The 18,544-nt window shown below is 43.7% G+C and overlaps 1 protein-coding gene across 2 annotated transcripts in view; it reads right to left on the bottom strand.

The window, feature by feature from the left end:
• Nucleotides 1-17,773, bottom strand: part of BFAR (bifunctional apoptosis regulator) — a 29,118-nt gene extending 11,345 nt beyond the window's left edge. The window contains exons 1-4 of one of the 2 annotated variants that reach the window (XM_061152881.1): nt 17,579-17,773; nt 4,412-4,748; nt 2,571-2,775; nt 1,707-1,876 (exon numbers count right to left, since the gene is read on the bottom strand). In XM_061152881.1, coding sequence (XP_061008864.1) covers nt 1,707-1,876; nt 2,571-2,775; nt 4,412-4,674 — 638 coding nt within the window. In that variant the 5' untranslated portion in view covers nt 4,675-4,748; nt 17,579-17,773. The remainder of the gene's footprint in view (nt 1-1,706; nt 1,877-2,570; nt 2,776-4,411; nt 4,749-17,578) is intronic. The other variant, XM_061152880.1, reaches the window with a different exon arrangement.
• Nucleotides 17,774-18,544: the final 771 nt, after the last annotated feature.

Below are 18,544 nucleotides of genomic sequence, written 5' to 3'. Positions count from 1 at the left end.
CATTTTGTGGGTGAGAAAACTGGCTTAGACAAATAAAATGACTCACCCAAGGCACACTCAGGAGGACCATTTTGTTCCCACCCTTGATCTTTCAGCTATGCACTCTGACCTTACTATTTTTCAAAGTGTGTGTGTGTGTGTGTGTGTGTATGTGTAGAAAGAAAAAAAGCTAGAAGGAAATCCAATGAAATATCATGATAATAAGAGTAGCTGTTTGGGGGTAGTGATTAAATAAAGATAACAGCAGATACATTATCTGTCCCCTTTCATCAGAAAATATGAATTTACTACCAGTGATTCCTCATTAAAGTACCCCATAAAGGTTTATTCTCCTTCACTCAGCAATGCCAGTTTTAGGAAGCTCTCCTCTGGAAGGAAGACAGTTATGCAAAGTACATTGTATTAACAAGGCAGAGAATCTTTCAACCATAATTCCAGGAGGGAGCGGGGTGAGGTGGGAGGTGGGGCACCAGGCAGGTTACCTGGGGACACTAGGAAGACAGCCGAGCAGTGAGGACCACATGTCTGATTCAAGTGGGTTAGAGAGCAGTGGCTTGGTGGTCTAAGTACATCCCTGTGTGATCCCTCCAAGGAAGGGAGGGACCCAGCAGAGATGGACAGGGCTCGGGAAGGGGCAGGGAGCTTTGCTGATAGGCAGAAGCAGCCTGCTCCATTGCTCAGCGCTGAGTGAGTTCCTCAAACTAATGGGTTCCTCCGTTTGGACCAATGCAGTTTGGTACTGTCCAAAGCAGAAAAAAGAAGGAAACACCACAAATGTGTGTTCGTAGAGGTCAATTAATAGACTCTAGCATATACACATACATATAAACACACACACATATGTATATATATATACATATAAACACAGGTCTGCTTAGAACAATCATATTTTCCATTTAAATAAATAAATAACCCACAGTTCTATGTGTAGACCTGTGTAAACATTGAAAAAAATCTGGGCAGCTGTCCAGCAAGTGGTTTTTTCCTCAAGAGCAGGATGATGAATTATTTCATTTAGAAGTTCATTTAAGAACTAATGTCTTATAGTTCCACGTTATTATTTTTAAATAAACACATTACCCTTATAATCGGGAAGCAACAAACAATTAAGATGTCAACCAATGACATAAAATGGTATGGCTGCTTTAGAAAAGTTTAATGGTTCCCGAAAAGGTAAACACAGAGTTACCTTATGACCCAGCAATTCCGCTCCAAGAGTATTGAGTATTGAAAATACAAGTCCAGTAAAGTAATTAGCCTCCAACTAATAAAAATAAATGGAGGAAAAAAAAAAAGAAAAGAAAATACAAGTCCACATAAAAACCTTTACACAAGCGATCACAGCAGCAGTGCTCTTAAAAGCCCCCAAATGGAATCAATCCAAATGTCCATCAACTGAAGAACGAATGAATGAAGAACGGAAATACTCTGAACAGGCAAATCCAGGAGACAGAAAGCAGAATGGTGCGTGCCGGGGGCTGAGAGAGGGGAAAATGAGGACTGACTGCCTTTAGCAGGAGCTTTCTTTTGGGGGGTGATGAGAATGTTCTAAAGCCAGACTGTGGCCATGGCTGCACATATCTGCAAATATATTAAAAACCATGGGTTATACACTTCAAATGGGTGAGTTTCAGGGTTTGTGGACAGTATCTCAAAAACACTGTTTCAGAAATGTCAGTGACGCAGCAGCAGATTTTGCTCCTCACCTTCCGTTTACTCTTTCAGATAAAAACCTGTCTCTGTAGAGAGAGGCCCACGGGCCAAGCTGCTCCAGCCAGAGCACCACCTCCTCTGCTGTCCATCTGGCCACGGCCTTGTGGACCAGGAGGTGCCGCTCCGATTCCCTGCTGCTCCAGTGGTACACCAGCAGGACCACCTGGGGAAAAGCGACACGGACCTTACTGCACGGGAAGATCAGGGACGCCAGCTTCCGAGCAACGCGTGTGGGGCCGGGGAGGGAGGACGCCGGGCTGGGAGGTGAGGATGCCAAGCCTGTCGACGTGGAAGCCAGGCCACACCACTGCCACAGGGAGCTGGGGAGCACAACCCTCGGGTGGGCTCACCTCTGCTGATTTTTGGGTTGTTGTCGGGGAACACAGACAGAGATGGGACTCACTGCAAGGCACCTGGGAGCACTGCACCCTCGACCCCATCAATTTGGCCAATGTGACTGACCCATGTGCCTTTGCTATTGGAAAATTTGTTAACCGTAAGATTTTCGTAGCATGGATAGAACTTAAAAAGAAAAAGAGTCTTTAGGGTTTGAAGTTAGTAAAGTGCTATGCTCAAGACATGGCCTCGGTTCCAGCCCTAACACCTTTCTGCACCAGTTTCCTCCCCTCCAGAGCAGGAATAACGACAGTGTCTATTGCATAGGTTGTGAAGATGAAATGGGACAAAATTAACAGTTACTGGGCTCTGAATACTGGACTCTGTAGATACCTGTATAGGCAACATCCCAGGTTTCAACTTACACAGTGAATTACCATGTGCGATCACTTAGGAGTATTTCAACAGAACTGACTTCAGTGGAAACAGTGGGAGGGAGGGGCACAGAGACAGGCACTTACTGCCACCCCAGTTAGAGCTGTGAGCACTCCGGAATAGAAACCCCCTCCCCTGTGCTGGTTCCCCCGGCCTGGGTGGGGAGCGGAAGGCGTCTGATCATTCCCAAACTTCTGAAAGGCTGCAAGACTCTGGACTATGTCGTTATTCTGCTGAATGTCTTCAAATCGCATTCTAATGGCATCAGGAAATAATTTTTCAACGGCGTCCCTATCAAGAAGAGACAGAAAAAAAAAAAAGACAGTTGTTTAACTAAATACATTTAAAATGTTTAGAGGACAAAATAACACTGATGTCAACATTTAATAATATACCAAGGATTTCCCTGCTTGTCCAGTGATTAAGAATCCACCTTCTCCAAGTAGATTATTTAATAAAATATATTTTTAAAGATAAAAAAAAAAAAAAAAGAATCCACCTTCCAATGCGGGGGATGTGAGTTCGAGACGGAGAACTAAGATCCCATAAGCTATGCAGCTACTAAGCCCATGCATCACAACTACTTGGCCCGCAGGTCCCAATGAAGACCCGACGCAGCCAAAAATAAACAGATATTTTAAAAATACATATGCCAGGATTCAGAAAGAATGGACAAGAAGGTTGGTTATGGCCCTATTGGTAACAACAACAAATCAAAAACATCTACATGTCCACCGTTAGGGAAGCAGCTAAACAAAACACAGCATATTCCTACCGAGGAACAATACATCGTTTTAAAAGTAAGTTTACTGGATATCACTGGGTATCAAGATGAATAAATTTAATTCAAACATACTGTTTGAATGAAATAGGAAACTGCGGAAACACAGACCATACACAACTGACGTAAGAAAATATTTGCATTTCCTATTGGCACATAAATGTATAAAAGTATCATAATTGAAATTACTCTGAGAAAAAGGAAGAATTGTTAAGATGGGGGGAGGTGGGGTCAAAAGGGTCTTTATCAGCAATGATCTGATTTTTTAAAAGAATGTAAATGACTATACATGTACAGCTTATATTATTAAAAATTAATTCATAAAAAAGAAAAAAGGTGAAGCTCAGTTGTAAAAGTTAGACCGACCATCAGGCCATGCTGTAGGGCTCTTTATCTTCAATACACAATTAGAGAACCTTTTTCTTTCCACACCAGAGAACCCTTCTTCAATTTAAGATTAACCTGCAGATAAACCGAGACTGACAGGTCAGAGCAAAGTGTTTGCAAATACACTTCCTATGATAAAGAGAATGCTGGGTTAATGTTTTTATGGAACTTCCTGGTACTCTTTTGATAGAGAGAAGGCAACAGAAAGGATTTTAGCCTCATAGACCTCCCAGGAACAGGATGAACATTATGAATAGAAGAAGAAAAAAAAAAAGAAGAAGAAGAAGGAAAAACCCCACCATCTGAAGGTCTTATCTGCTATGTAATGCCACGCATGGGAAACTCTATGAATGTGATAAATGAACAGAGTTTAATCAGAGATTAGGAAAATCAGCATCACACTAATTACTCAGAATCACACAGTTAGACCATTTTCTCTATTAGACCTAGGGTGTTCTCAGTGAACACAAATCAGTCAGAAGTATTACGTACCAAGGGTTACAGAAAATGGTCTGATAACCAGTTTCTTTCTTGCCCTCATTTATAATAAATAAATAACAGACACATCACGGTCACCTGTGAGGAAGGGAGTCGGGACTTGCAGGCCCTTGAGCCCCTTGACTCACACGACAGCGGATACAGAGTGACCCCCGAGGCAGTGGGCTCCGCGTCTCTGGCCTTTCGAGACGCGGCTGCTCCCATTAAGAGAAACCAGGCTGTACAAGCCCAGTGAACTACCCATGTGGACTTGAGCATTACCTGAGGAGAATATTGACTTTGGGGAAACCTTCCCATCTTTCTCTGCATTCTGGACACTCTGTTTTCTTCGAAGAGGCCCACCACAGAGCTAGGCAGTGCCGGCAGAAGCTGTGCCCACAGTTCAAGGTGGTGGGGTTAACCAGGATGTCGTAACAGCAGTGGCAGGAGAATTCATTAATGGAAATCTGAGGGCTGGCGCTCTCGAGCGGGTCATTTTTCTCAAGGCTTGCTGCATCCAGATCATTCTGCGGAGACTCCTCCATCTCTTAGCAAATTCTGGAATCCATAGACATAGAAAATTCCAGACTCATCAGACCGATGCAAGACCTCATTAAATCTAGGGGAAAAAGAGAGACAACAGAAATAGGACAAATAATTTAGCAGGTGTTTGAGATGACAGATGTTCTATTAAAGCTCTGATTTTTAAATGTGACAAACTTGGTTTCTAAAAAGTTACATTCCATAAATCACATAAACATCACTCAATTTTTCGACCTACTGTCACACTTTCAAAAATTAAGTAAAGCAAGAGTGCAGAGGAAAGTTCAGTGGGCTCAGGTGGGGGGAGGCTGGAGAATTCTAGATCCTTCCCTGCCAACTTCCTTGGAAGATTTAATTTCTCTGGCCTCAGTTTTCTCAATGAAATCTGTGACGTCCTTTCAATGTACATAAGTTTAAATAAACCAGATTCTTGGCCCACTAAAATGTCTAGAGTTGGCAGTAACAGACACACTTCGTATAAACAACAGATTTTATCCAAACAAATCTGCCTTCCCCTGAGGTAATTATTTAACATCTGACTTCAGAGGCTCCCTTAGGGACAGTACCTGGAAGAGAGGCCTGGTTCTGAGATGCCCCATGCCAGGCCTACTGGCCAGGGGCTAAATATCCCTCCTTTCTCCCCAAATCAACCCAAACATGCACATCCTGCCTTCTGGATCCCGCTAGTTTGGTGCCACAGAAACATGCTAATGTCACTAATAAGCTAATGGCAAAGGACCATTCTCTTCTCATTCTTATCTGGGTCTTAAGGGATTTTTATTGAGAAGCAGTATGATGAGGGCATGGAGTTAGAAGTTCAACTCTCCATCTCTGGGACTAAGTTACCTGGGCTCTCCCAGCCTTATATCCTCAACTTCACAGTGTCTTATGAGGGTTGCGCTGTGATAAGCTGCTTCAGTCTTATCCTACTCTTTGCAACCCCATGGACTGTAGCCCACCAGGCTCCTCTGACCATGGGATTCTCCAGGCAGGAATACTAGAGTGGGTTGTCATTTCCTTCTCCAGGGGATCTTTTCAACTTCAGGGATTGAATCCATGTCTCTTATGTCTCCTGCATTGGCAGGTGGGTTCTTTCCCACTAGCGCCACCTGGGAAGCCCTTGTGAAGGTTAGAGATGGAGAACTAGGGTGGTGGATGGTGTAAACAGGGGCTAAAGAAATTATTATTCATATTGCTACTGGAATTAGCATGCACCAGACACTGGGGGGGATGTTTCTCAATCTCACTATTATTACAGGAAAGAAAGTAAACTGCTGTCGATCACCCACACTGGTCTCGCAGAGAAGGACTCTTTGCAGGTACAGTGGCTGAGAACACAGGTCCCAGCTCTGCCCTCTGGATTTGAGTCTCAGGTCTCTCAGTTATTAATAGGGGTGGTAACAGGGGCTTCTCTGGTGGCTCAGTGGTAAAGGACTGTCTGCAATGCAGGAGATGTAGGTTCGATCCTTGAGACAGGATGATCCCCTAGAGAAAGAAGTGGCAACTCAATCCAGGATTCTTGCCTGGGAAATTCCATGGACAGAGGAGTCTGATGGGTTAAAATGCATGGGGTCACAGAGTTGGACATGACTTAGCAACTAAACAACAACAATAAACAACAATAGCATTTACCTCATTGGGAAGTTTTGAGTTAGATAAGAGAATGCAATTAAAGTGCCAAAGGTAAGTAGACCATAAATGGTAACAATTTCTCTGATTTTCAGGGAATTGTATCACTTTTTACAGGGCACAAATTTTAAATTAAGCATGATCACACTATTTTAAACAAGAAAATCTATAAACATGAGAATACAAATCATGGCCACTCTTTGGTGGTCTGCTGCCCATCTGATCCACTACAGCTTTCTGAATCCCTAAGAAACAATTACATCTGAGAAGTATGCTCAGCAAATCGATGAGATGCACTGAAAACTGCAATGCCTACAGTCAGCATTGGTCAACAGAAAGGGCCCAGTTCTTCTCCATGACAACACCCAGCAACCAATGCTTCAAAAGTTGAACAAATTGCGCTACGAACTTTTGTCTCATTGACCATATTCACCTGAGCTTTTGTCAACCGATTTACCACTTCTTCAAGCATCTCAACAACTTTTTGCAGGGAAAACGCTTCCACAAACCAGCAGGAGGCAAAAAATGCTTTCAAAGAGTTTGTCAAATCCTGAAGCACAGATGTTTATGCTACAGGAATAAACATACTTATTGCTCATTGGCAAAAGTGGTGTTGATTGTAATGGTTCCTGCTTTAATTAATAATGATGCGTTTGAGCCTAGTTATAATGATTTAAAATTCACAACTTTAATTAAACCACAATTACGTTTGCACCAACCCAATGTCAGTAGGCTATGGTCTTTCCAGTAGTCATATATGGATATGAGAGCTGGACCATAAAGAAGGAAGAGAGCTGAAGAATTGATGCTTTTGAACTGTGGTGTTGGAGAAGACTTTTGAGTCGCTTGGACAGCAAGGAGATCAAACCAGTCAATACTAAAGGAAATCAACTGTGAATACCCTTTGGAAGAACTGATACTGAAGCTCCAATACTTTGGCAATACCTTGTGCAAACAGCCAACTCATTGGAAAAGACCCTGATGCTGGGAAAGACTGAGGGCAAGCAGAGAAGGGGGTGACAGAGGATGAGATGGTTGGATGGCATCACTGATTCAATGGACATGAACTTGGGCAAACTCCACTAGATGGTGAGGGACAGGGAAGCCTGGCGTGCTGCAGTCCATGGGGTTGAGAAGAATTAGACATGACTTGGCGATGGAACAACGTTAGTAGTTGCTTTGTTGGGTGGGAGAGGATCATGATTTTTTTGGTTTTGGTTTTCTGCATTTATTAAGCTGTTCTTAATGAAAATGATGTTATAACTGTAAAAACACAGAGAAAATCATAAAAATAAACCAATTTGCTGATTATTTGTATGTTTTTAAAAAGTTTAAAAAAATTAACTGAATTTTATTTATTTTTGGCTGCACTGGGTCTGCATTGCTGTTTGGGCTTTCCCTAGCTGTGGCAAGAGAGGGCTTCCTCATGTGGCGTGCAGGTTTCTCCCTGTGGTGGCTTCTTGTTGCCAAGCTCAGGCTCAAGCGTGGCAGGTATTGCAGGCTTCAGTAGTTGAGGTTCATAGGCTCAAGCTGCCCTGTGGCATGTGGAATCTTCCTGAACCAAGACTGAACTGGTGTCCCCTGCATTGGCAGGCAGATTCTTAACCACTGGACAGGGAAGTCTTATCTGTACATTTAAGAAACATTTAAACATTTTCTGCTTTCCTCTGGGCAGTCTCTTCAAATTACGTGAGAGAGCTCATATATACAGGTTTTCAGAGAAAGGAATCATCATTTTGATAAAGTGATTCCTTTATTTGTCCAACATTAATTAAACAACTACCATGTGGACAGAGTTATCCCAGGAAATAATCACTGGACCATTTTTAGCTACTGAGCATCACCAAGGAGCTGGGCATTGGTGGGCACTTGAAGTGCATTCACGAGCACATCTACATTCACTGTTGGAGGCAGGATACAGAGGCTTCTGGTGAGGGCTGCACAGGGTGAGAAGAGATGGCCTGGTCTGGGCGCTATTCTTGGTGCTTCCTGGGGAGCAGCGAGTGACACACCAGGAGATACAGGTCTGACACAGCCCTGTGTCCCATGCTTGGTTCACGACAGGGGGGCGGATGAGGGCACATAAAGGTTTTGGAGGCAAATGAAATCAGTAAAGCTGCGCTTGAGGAGTGGGCTTCCCTGGTAGTTCAGCTGGTAAAGAATCCACCTGCAATGCAGGAGACCCCGGTTTGATTCCTGGGTCCAGAAGATCCACTGGAGAAAGGATAGGCTACTCGTTCCAGTGCTTGAGGATGATAAATCTCATCAGGAAAGTGGGCTGTCTGGGACAAGGTAGAAGGGAGGTGATGTTACTTCTGCAACTATGGTGACAAACATGAAAATGCACAGAAAGAGATCAATCTATGCAAGAGATATTACAAAAGTCATTTCTGAGCTTTGGTGACTAGAGAGAAGAATGATTAAAGAGGTTGTCTAGGTTCTAGAACTGGGGAAGTAGACAGTTCTGCTGATAGAAATGGGTCACAGCAGGGACTTTCCTTGTGGTCCTGTGGTTAACATTCTGCACTCCTGATGCAGGGGGCCCTGGTTCGATTCCTGGTCAGGGAACTAGATTCCATGTGCTCCAACTAAGAGCCTGCATGCTGCAACTAAAGCTCTGGCACAACTGAGTAAATACATTAAAAAAAAAAAAAAAAAGAGTCCCTGTAAACTAATGGGGCCCGGCTTGAAGACAAGGTAAGTCGAATTTCGGAAGGGTTGAGTTTGAGGTGATGACAAAATTTCCAAGAACTGCCTAGTGAGCATGTGGAGATATGAAACTGTAGTTGTGAGGTAAGGGCGAGGCCAAGTGTGTGGATCTCGAAGTCATTTGAAATGGCAACATATATGGAAATAAATTTCTCACCTTTTAAAACTAGAATGCACCAATAATTCTTAGTTTATCAGATCTGAAAGTTATTTCTCATGAGAGAAAATAAGATATCAAAAGTGTATTTTACAAGTCATGTTTGGAAAAGCTGAGGTGGCCACTAACTCTTTTTTAATTGTCTTCGACAAATTAGAAACTGCATGGACTTTGATTACTTCTTAGGAATTCTGCTCGTTTCATTTTACTCTAAATTGAAAAACTGGAAGTTAACAGAGATAGGGTGCACAACTTAACTGAATTCAACTGATCTTTCTGCTATTTTTGTATAAGTATTTGGGTTTTTTCTACTAAAGAAAGCAACAGGAAAGCAAAAGGAGTAAAGTGCCTCCTAGGTGATAAAAATCTAGCTCAGATACTAAAGTTCCGAGCTGTGGCCTTTTGACTTGGACAAACAACCCCCTGCACTGCAAAGGCCTCTTTGAGGATGTTTATGACGATTCTCTACAAACTCCGCACACATAGCAACAGGCTGCTTTGCTGGTTGAGCTCCTTCGCAGGGAAGCATGTGTAAGAACACACCCACAGCCTGCTGCTCTTCCTCTGTCACGGTCTCAGAGAAGTCTGGGGGGATGTGGTTAGAACTGGGGCGAGAAGCCTTCCACCCCACTCCCAGTGTCCTGTCCACACGGAGACACTTTGGTTTGTGCTTAATCATTGCATGACAAGACCAGTGTTGATTACCTTGCTTAAAACTAGTGGGAAAAAAATGCCTGAGTTGGAAAAGCCTGCAAAACTGCAAACAGAGACAAGTTAAAAACAACAGCCTGGACACCACAGAACTGAAGACCTCTGCACTGAGTCACTCTGAAGAGCTGCGGTTTCTAACAGGTGAAGTTGGCTCTTCAACTGATGTCTGTATTGGTGCTTCGAGGGGTCAGAGCACACTCTGAAATCACGGGCCAAGTTTGTGCTTGTCTACATGAGTGTTTTCCTGAAGGAAACCTAGGTTTTTATTTACTCTCTTAGGGCTTCTCAGGTAGCACTAGGGGTAAAGAACCCTCCTGCCTGTGCAGGAGACATGGGTCAGGAAAATCCCCTGGAGAAGGAAATGGCAACCCACTCTAGTATTCCTGCCTGGAGAATCCCATGGACAGAGGAGCCCATGGGGTTGCAAAGAGTCAGATATGACTGCATTGACTCAGTATGCATAGCATGCAAAGCGGACCAAGACCCAGATAAGGCTAAGAACCACTGATAATCCAGTGAGATAAGGGCTTTATTAATGTAACCCCCACTGCTCCCCACAGCTTCCTAGGTGGCTGTAATGAACCCAGGTGAGCTCTCCACAGTGACGCAGCATTACTGTCAAGAGCAGCCGTCCTCCTCAACCTGGCAGTTTCAACAGAGGCACCGCCTGGTCTTTTTTTCCTTCTTCCAGCTGCACAGTATGTGGGATGGCCAGGGATCGAATCTGTACTGGAAGCGCAGAGTCTTAATCACTGGACCACCAAGTCCCAACATCTGGTCTTCAGACAGGCAATTTTCACGAGGTGCTTTTCTTTCTCCTCCTCCTCTCCCACTTTCTATTGAATTTGATGCCAGCATTTAAAACAATCTGATTTCACAGGCAAATCCAGATTCCTGGCTGCTTCTGAAAATTCAGAAGATCTGGCAACCCTGGGCGGTCCTTTTGTGTGTTAAGAATCTGCTGAAGCTGTGTATCTGAGCCGCTGCCCGCTTCAGAGGGAGCTGCAGTCTTCACCCAGCTGGTTTCCTCACTTCCATTAGCTGCCGGATTCCAGTGGCTATTTGTGTTCTCATAACTTGTTCGGTAAGGTGCTGCCTTCTGGGTCCACCATGAGTGTGTGACATTTCTGGGTTGACTGGCCTTTTAGGCTAGAAAGCTTCTGGAGGTCTATGGGCTTAGAGTTTTTCTCTTTCTCTGCTGTTGGGTGGTTACTTATGAGGTCTTCCTCACATTTTTCTACGTTACCCCTTCTATTCTGCTTTAGACGCAGCAGATTCTGTGTGTGAACAGCTGTGCATTGAGGGCAGGGGTCAAGCTTAAAAATCCTAAGCTGGCTTTATTCTCATCATATCCTCACAGACCTAGCACCTATTTATCAAATACTTCAGTAGAGGCCTTTAAAACACTTAATTTTTTGGAGGTCTTACCTATTCCTGGTTCTGAGGGACAGAGTAATACACCTCACTTTTTTCTTTTTTTTTTTTTTACACCTCAGTTTTAAAATCAGAAGACAGATTCTGATTCCTGGCTTCATTACCAGCCATGAGATCACAGGCAAATTATTCATCGTCCCCAAGGCTGATATCACCAGACATAAGCAATGGGGTTACTGCTGCTGATGTGACAGGACTGGCCTCAGAACTGAGAAGACAGCACATAGGAAGTGCTCATGGTCCCTTCTTCCACATCACGTTCCAGCAGGTGACATTTGTCAATCCATTCATGTGAAGAATTGCTAAGGTGGTAGCTTTTCTGCCCATGCCATACAACCAACAACTTCCTCTACTATGTAACTTTCATTTATTAAAATGACCACATCTGCTTTTATTGCAAGAGACATGGACATTTTTAAAATTTTGTATTATGTTTTTGGCTGCATCTCACGGCATGTGGGATCTTAGTTCCCCAATGAGGGACTGAACCTGTGCCCTCCACAGTGGAAGCACACACTCCTAACCACTGAAGTGCCCGGGGAATTCTCTACCCTGTAACTTTTTAACACTTGAAGAGACAAGACTTCCTGAGCAGCACACAATCTCTAAAGTTGCCATGTCAAGAAATGGCATAAAACCTTAGAAAGCATTAACATGTGAAATATGACATGAAATATAAGCACATGAACAAAGTGCACAGCTGACATTTTCTAAAATGTTCATGGGTTAGGTCTGTTGGCACAACTGATAGGAAACAACTGCTAGAAAATAATTATCACAAGATATCTATCACCCCAAAGCTATGTATATTCTCCCAAGAAATACCTAACTGACAGGGTACAACTGTCTGAAAATCCATGGGGAGAAAAAAGAGCTGGGACACATATAATGTCCCAACGATTCTATGTAACTAAAGACCCTGGAATGAATTTGGCTACTCTGTCCCTGGAAGGAAAGTTGCTTGTCAAGTGCTCATCTATGGATTTACCTGGAGGCCTGCTCTCCAGGAGAAGGCAGGGACCCTGCGATAGCCTGCTTCATTCTTTAGTTCCTCAGTAACATTATATTAATTAATGATTTTTATTGAGTCTATCAAAGAAGAATGCATTAATTTTCAGTTTAAGAATTTTTATACCTTAGCTTCCAAAGACCTCACTATATGATGACTGCTAATTGTTTAGAAAGTGAAATTATCAAGCTGCTTAGTTCAGTGAAATTACAGTTCTACTTCTTCACTCAACAAACCACTGATTGTGACTGTAATACATAATGAACGTTTTAGGAATAAGTCTTTGAAGAGCTAATGTATTGGGATTCCAGCCTGAAAAATATGATTTCAACTATTTCTTAGCAGAGATGTTGGCTGCAAGAATACAAAGATTTTGGCTTTAGATGGGTCTCTAGTTAGGTTATTTCTTCCCATTACATACTGCCCAAAAACAGAGAATAATGACAATTGCTAATATTGATTGAGCCCTTATATAAATGTGAGAGGTATAATAATCTTATGGGATAATTATTACTATCACCTCCATTTTACTGATGAGAAACTGGAGACCTAACTGGTATAGGATAGAGTCAGATTTTTTGTTTTGTTTTTTTCAGACAACACAAATTTCTTTTCTTTCTTACTTTTTCTTTTTTTTGGCTGCATGGTGGAGCATGTGGGATCCTAGTTCCCCGACCAGGGATCAAACCCATGCCTCCTGCAGTGGGAGCCAGGGAATTCTGGGTCAGGTTTTAAATCATGGTCTCAAGTAAAGCCTGTCCTTGTAACACTTCATCAGTCTAGGCCATATCATAGAGGCACCACCGCGAAGCTGAGACATTCAAACCAGAATCTGACATCACTGCATTTCAGAACAAGAACTGCAGCTTGAGGCTGTTAGGGTGAGCATGCTCTTCCACCTAGGAGATAAACAAGCAGAAATATTCACAAGAGAAGTAGGGGTGATGGTGTTTGGGTGTACCCCATTTCTGGCACCCCAAGTCCAGCCCTGGGGACACCACTGTAGACACTAGCAGAACACTACAGAAATTATCAAATGTCCAAAGAGAGACTACCCATTTCTCGTGATTATGAGATACAGAGAAACGAGTCCAAATGTAAGCAAAGCAAAGATCAGAAGCGGCAATAAAAAGAGAACGTGGTAAATACTTCTTGCAGGTGTTGGAAACTGGCTTTCATCAACATAAGAGAAGCACTTCCAGGCTCTTACTGTATAAAACTCTGTGTTTTTCCAACTCCAGAGACAGATTTCCTGTCTCAACAGGGTCAGGAATCACTAGGGCAAAGGTAGCCAGCCAGCTCATGGGTTAGGTCTGTTGGTATAACTGATAGAAAACAACTGCTAGGGAATAATTATCACAAGGTATCTATCACCCCAACCTTATGTATATTCTCCCAAAGAAATAGCTAACTGACAGGGTACAACTGTCTGAAAATCCATGGGGGGAAAAAAAACATCTGGGACACTTACAATGTCCCAGTGATTCTGTGTAACTGGAGACTGACTTGCTGCCTACACTCGGGAGGCCCTGTGACTTACTGCCCTGGAGTGATGTGCAAGACAAGAGCACACAGCGCAGGGTCTGAGGAGGATGTGCAAATAAATGACTTATCTTGTATCAAACACTGGAGATGCCCAATAATTTAGAAAGTGATCAAAAACTACTGGTGGTCACCACTAACCCATACCATAGCTACTGGTTTGTAAACTATCCCATTATGACTCACACATTTCTAAATTCATGAATCCTTTTCAGGTTTTGCACACTGCTGGTTAAGCAACCTGTGCCTCTCCAACCAAATCCTGAGCTCTTAAAGGTCAGGAACCAAATCAGAGAATTCTATCATTGTACCTGATAGTGGCTGGCATAAAGCTGAGTTCTAGGTATTTGGAGCTGAAAATAGAACCCACAAACCTTTGATTTCTATCACAGAAATTTCTTAGAACCTCTGCCAGAATCAACCAAGAAGTTTGGTGAACTCAAACAAAGATATCTGGCAGAGAGGCCCAGGAATGCTCCTTTTAAAGAAGCCCCTTAGAATATTCTTTACACACACAAAAAAAGTTATTTTTAATTGAAGGATAATTGCTTTACAATATTGTGTTGGTTTCTGCCATACATCAACATTAATCAACCATAGACATACCTATGTTCCCTCCTTCTTAAACCTCCCTCCCACTTCTCACCCTATCCCGCCCCTCTAGGTTGTCACAGATCTTACTTACATGGATGTTTGGGAACTGAGAGCTGTTACACACAAATAAACACTTACAATCCTAAGTATATGTTTCACACAAGGTTGAGGCAAGACAGTAACAAAATCAAGTTTAAATAATATTTCCAATTTCATTTCCTCTCCTCTCCAATCCCTCCTCTCTCCAGTCGCAATCATCCTCCTGGAGCAAAATCCTGATCAAGTCCTTTCTTTACTCAAAACCTTTCCAACTGTGACAGTATAAAACCCATGGTCATTTAAGAATCTTTACGGCCCAGCTGCAATCAACAGAATTTTTAAACTAAGAGCACAGACTCTGGGGCCAGAATGACTAGTGCCAAATCCCAATGACTCCAATTATTAGTTGTGTGACCTCAGACAAGTTACTTAACCTGTCTGTGCCTCAGTTTCTTAATCTGTAAAATGGGGATATGGATAGTAACTGCCTGATAGCGTTGTTGACAGGATTAAATGAACTAATGCACTCACAGCACTCAGAAACAGTGCCTGGCACACAGTAAGTGCAAAGTTAAGTTATCCTGATCACCTGCTGCTACTCACCTACTCAGAGGTGATACTCTAGTCCCACCTGTTAATTCCTGCGCTTTCCCCACATTGTTCTGTCTGTAACACAGCTCCACACCATCTCTGGGTGAAAAATGTCCAACTGACAAGACCCAAATCAACCATCACTCGAGAATCTTTAATGACTAACCTTCCTCATAGCTTAAATTAACCCTTCCTGCCTCTGTGCACTAATGTAACTTTCATTTGTGCATGTTTTCTCATCTCCTAGACTATGATTAACCTGGAGACGTTAGTATAATTGAAATAGTACCGTTTTAAGAGTGACACAGTCTGGAGAAGGAAATAGCAACCCACTCCAGTACCCTTGCCTAGAAAATCCCATGGATGGAGAAGCTTGGTAGGCTACACCCCATGGGGTCGTAAAGGGTCAGACACAACTGAGTGATTTCACTATATGTTGCTTACATCTGAAATTTTCTTGTAATATTTTATTGTCTCTGAAATTTTTAAATAGATCTATCTGAATGACCATTCATATAGCCATTAAGAAGGCTGAGAGCCGAAGGATTGATGCTTTTGAACTGTGGTGTTGGAGAAGACTCTTGAGAGTCCCTTGGGTAGCAAGAAGATCCAACCAGTCAATCCAAAATGAAGTCAACCCTGAATATTCATTGAAAGGACTGATGTTGAAGCTGAAGCTCCAATATTTTGGCCACCTGACACAAAGAGCCAACTCAGTGGAAAAAATCCTGATGATGGTAAAGATTGAAGGTGGGAGGCGAAGGGGATGACAGAAGATGAGAGGGTTGGATGGCATCACCAACTCAATGGACATCAGTTTGAGCAAGTTCCAGGAGATGGTGAAGGACAGGGAAGCCTGGCATGCTGCAGACCATGGGGTGGCAGAGTCGGACACAACTGAGTGACTGAGCAACAATAATCTGAATGATTCTTAAAAAGTGATAAAATTTCATTTCTTTTAAAGGAGATTCTCTCTACCATACATCTAATCCTTTTCAAACCAGGTATTATTTTAGCTTTAACTGTATTTAAATACAATCTGAATTAAAAATTTCACTTTGAACTATAGGAGACTTTGTAATTTTATATCTATAAAAGGATTCCTGTATAAAATAATATTTTTATTGAGGATATTTTATAAATCATGCAATCTTTATCTTTTGAGATTGAATCTTTCCAAATAAAATATTGTATAGTGAAATGGTAAAAAAAAAAAAAAAAAAAAGAGTGACACAGTCCATCTATCTCCTCTGAGCCTCTATTTCCCATTTCTAAGTTCAGGATAATAACAGTTCCTTTGAAGGAGGCTTAAATGACTGATTTCTCTCTACAGATAGTCAGAAAATCTGCTGTATGATTGATTGGCATTAACAGAATTATTAATAGTGGTGTTTATTTAGTGTCAGCTAGGTAGGTAGTACCGGTGCCAAATACTGGAACATCAAAAAAAAAAAAAACCAAAAAAACAAAAAAAACACTGCTATGGAGCAGCACAATGTTTCCATCAAGTTTATAGAGATCTGCAGGGAAACACAGAGCACATGGGTTTGTACGTCCCTAGGTGGGCTTGTTTACAAGACAGCTGTGACAAGAACAAACCAAACCGAACCCAACACACAAGTGCACTCTTGCGCGTCTGCTCTGGGACGTGTACCAGGAGTGGAAGGTAGTAAAACTCCTTCCCATTGGCGTTTCAGAGCATGTCATCAAGACCATCTACAAGGTCTGGCCAAGGACTGGCCAATGGGCTTCGGTGGGGAGGACCCAACGAGGACTGCGGAGGGCAAGACAGCACCTGGCTCCTTCTCCCCACCAAAGTTGGAGGGCCGCCTTCTGCCCCGCCAAAGATCCCCTATCAGACACGGCCTGATTCTCTTTTGCCTTTTTTTTTTTTTTTTTTAAATAAAGAAAACTCTTTTGCGTAAGTGCAGTTTTCTAAGCCATGAAGTCAGAATCACAAGAGTTGGGAGTGTGACTCTGGGTTTCACTTTTCCTTTCCGCGAGTCCCTTATCCTCTTTTAAAACGAGATCATTCGTTCAGCCCTGGGGCCAGAACGCACCCGGCTAATTAGATCTGAAGCCCAGCTGGGCGTCTATCTGGAGCCCGGTCAATCCTGCACGCGCTGTCGCAGGCAGCGGCCCGCGCTCCCGGGGGCGGGGTCCTGGTCATCTCCCTCCAAGGTGTGAGGCAGCCACGTCCTCTCCGTCTCGCCGTGGGGAGGTCCAGAAACTACAGGCTCGGACTGTGACCCGGGAGGGAACACAGGTGAGGTCCAGGAACCGGCTTGCCGAGGTGGGGCTCTTGGGAAGGATGAAGAAGCTGGCCAAGTGGGGGTCCGCGCCCCAAAGCCAGGGCTGAAGCTGCACAGAACCCAGGTCTGGGAGGGGAGATCCCGCCCACCTCCTCCGAGCCCGTCCTCCACCGCCTCCTTCCACACCCAAAATCGAGCCCGGCCGCACCCTGGCTACCCTCCGCCAAGCCGCTTCTTACCTCTGCGCTCATGGCCAACCTGGCCGTCGACCCCTGCCTGGGCCCCTTCGCGGACACAGAGGAAGAGAGAGCCGCTCCACTTCCGGAAATAACCTTGGACTGACTGCGGAGGAGGGTACCCCGCCGGCCCGCGACCATAGAGGAGAGACAGCAGTCGTTCCCCACCCGCCTGAACCCTGCGCCCTCCCCGCTGCCTAGAGCGGCCACTCCCGCCCCTGGGGGTCCGCGCAGGCGTACTACCGTCAGCCCCACCCCTTCCCCTTGGGTGGACAGATCTTGAGGGCAGGCGTTACACCCTGAAAGTGCTCCCGCGGGGTGTCTGGTTTTTTTTTTTTTTTTGTTAACTGCAGGAAACAGCTTTGCCCGGAAATTAAAGTAATATTACGAGACCGTACTGTACTCGCCATGATTTTTTTTTTTTTTGGCGCTTACATTGTATGCAGAAATCAGAGGACCATCGCTATATTTCCTTTGCAGTATTAAGAATCGGATTATTAAAATATCTTTCTTATCACCACGTTTTTTTCTCACCCAGCGTCTTGGTTGTTAAGCTGTGCTGTGGTGTGCTTAGGCGTTCAGTCGTGTCCGACTCTGCGACCCTGTGGACTGTAACCCGCCAAGAACCTCTGTCCATGGGGACTCTCCAGGCGGGAATAGTGGAGTGGGTTGCCATGCACTCCGCTAGGGGATCCTCCCAACCCAGGGATCGAACCCAGGTCTCTCGCATTGCAGGCAGGTTCTTCACTGTCTGAGCCACCAGTTAAGAATTCATTCTGATTATCTGCTTTAACTCACTGGCCTGGAGATTGATAAAACTGATCATTTTTTCCCCTAGCAATCAAATGTGCAGAGTAAAAAGACTGATGTTCTGTGCTAGTGCTAGGAGTGTATGAACTCATTCTCTGGAGGATAGTCTGGCGATAGGCAGCAGCATATTTTTAACATTGCAGTGAAAGATACATGACA

This window comes from Dama dama, chromosome 10 (genome assembly GCF_033118175.1).
Source record: "Dama dama isolate Ldn47 chromosome 10, ASM3311817v1, whole genome shotgun sequence".
Lineage (NCBI taxonomy): Eukaryota > Metazoa > Chordata > Mammalia > Artiodactyla > Cervidae > Dama > Dama dama.
This window is presented reverse-complemented; position numbering and strand designations above follow the sequence as displayed.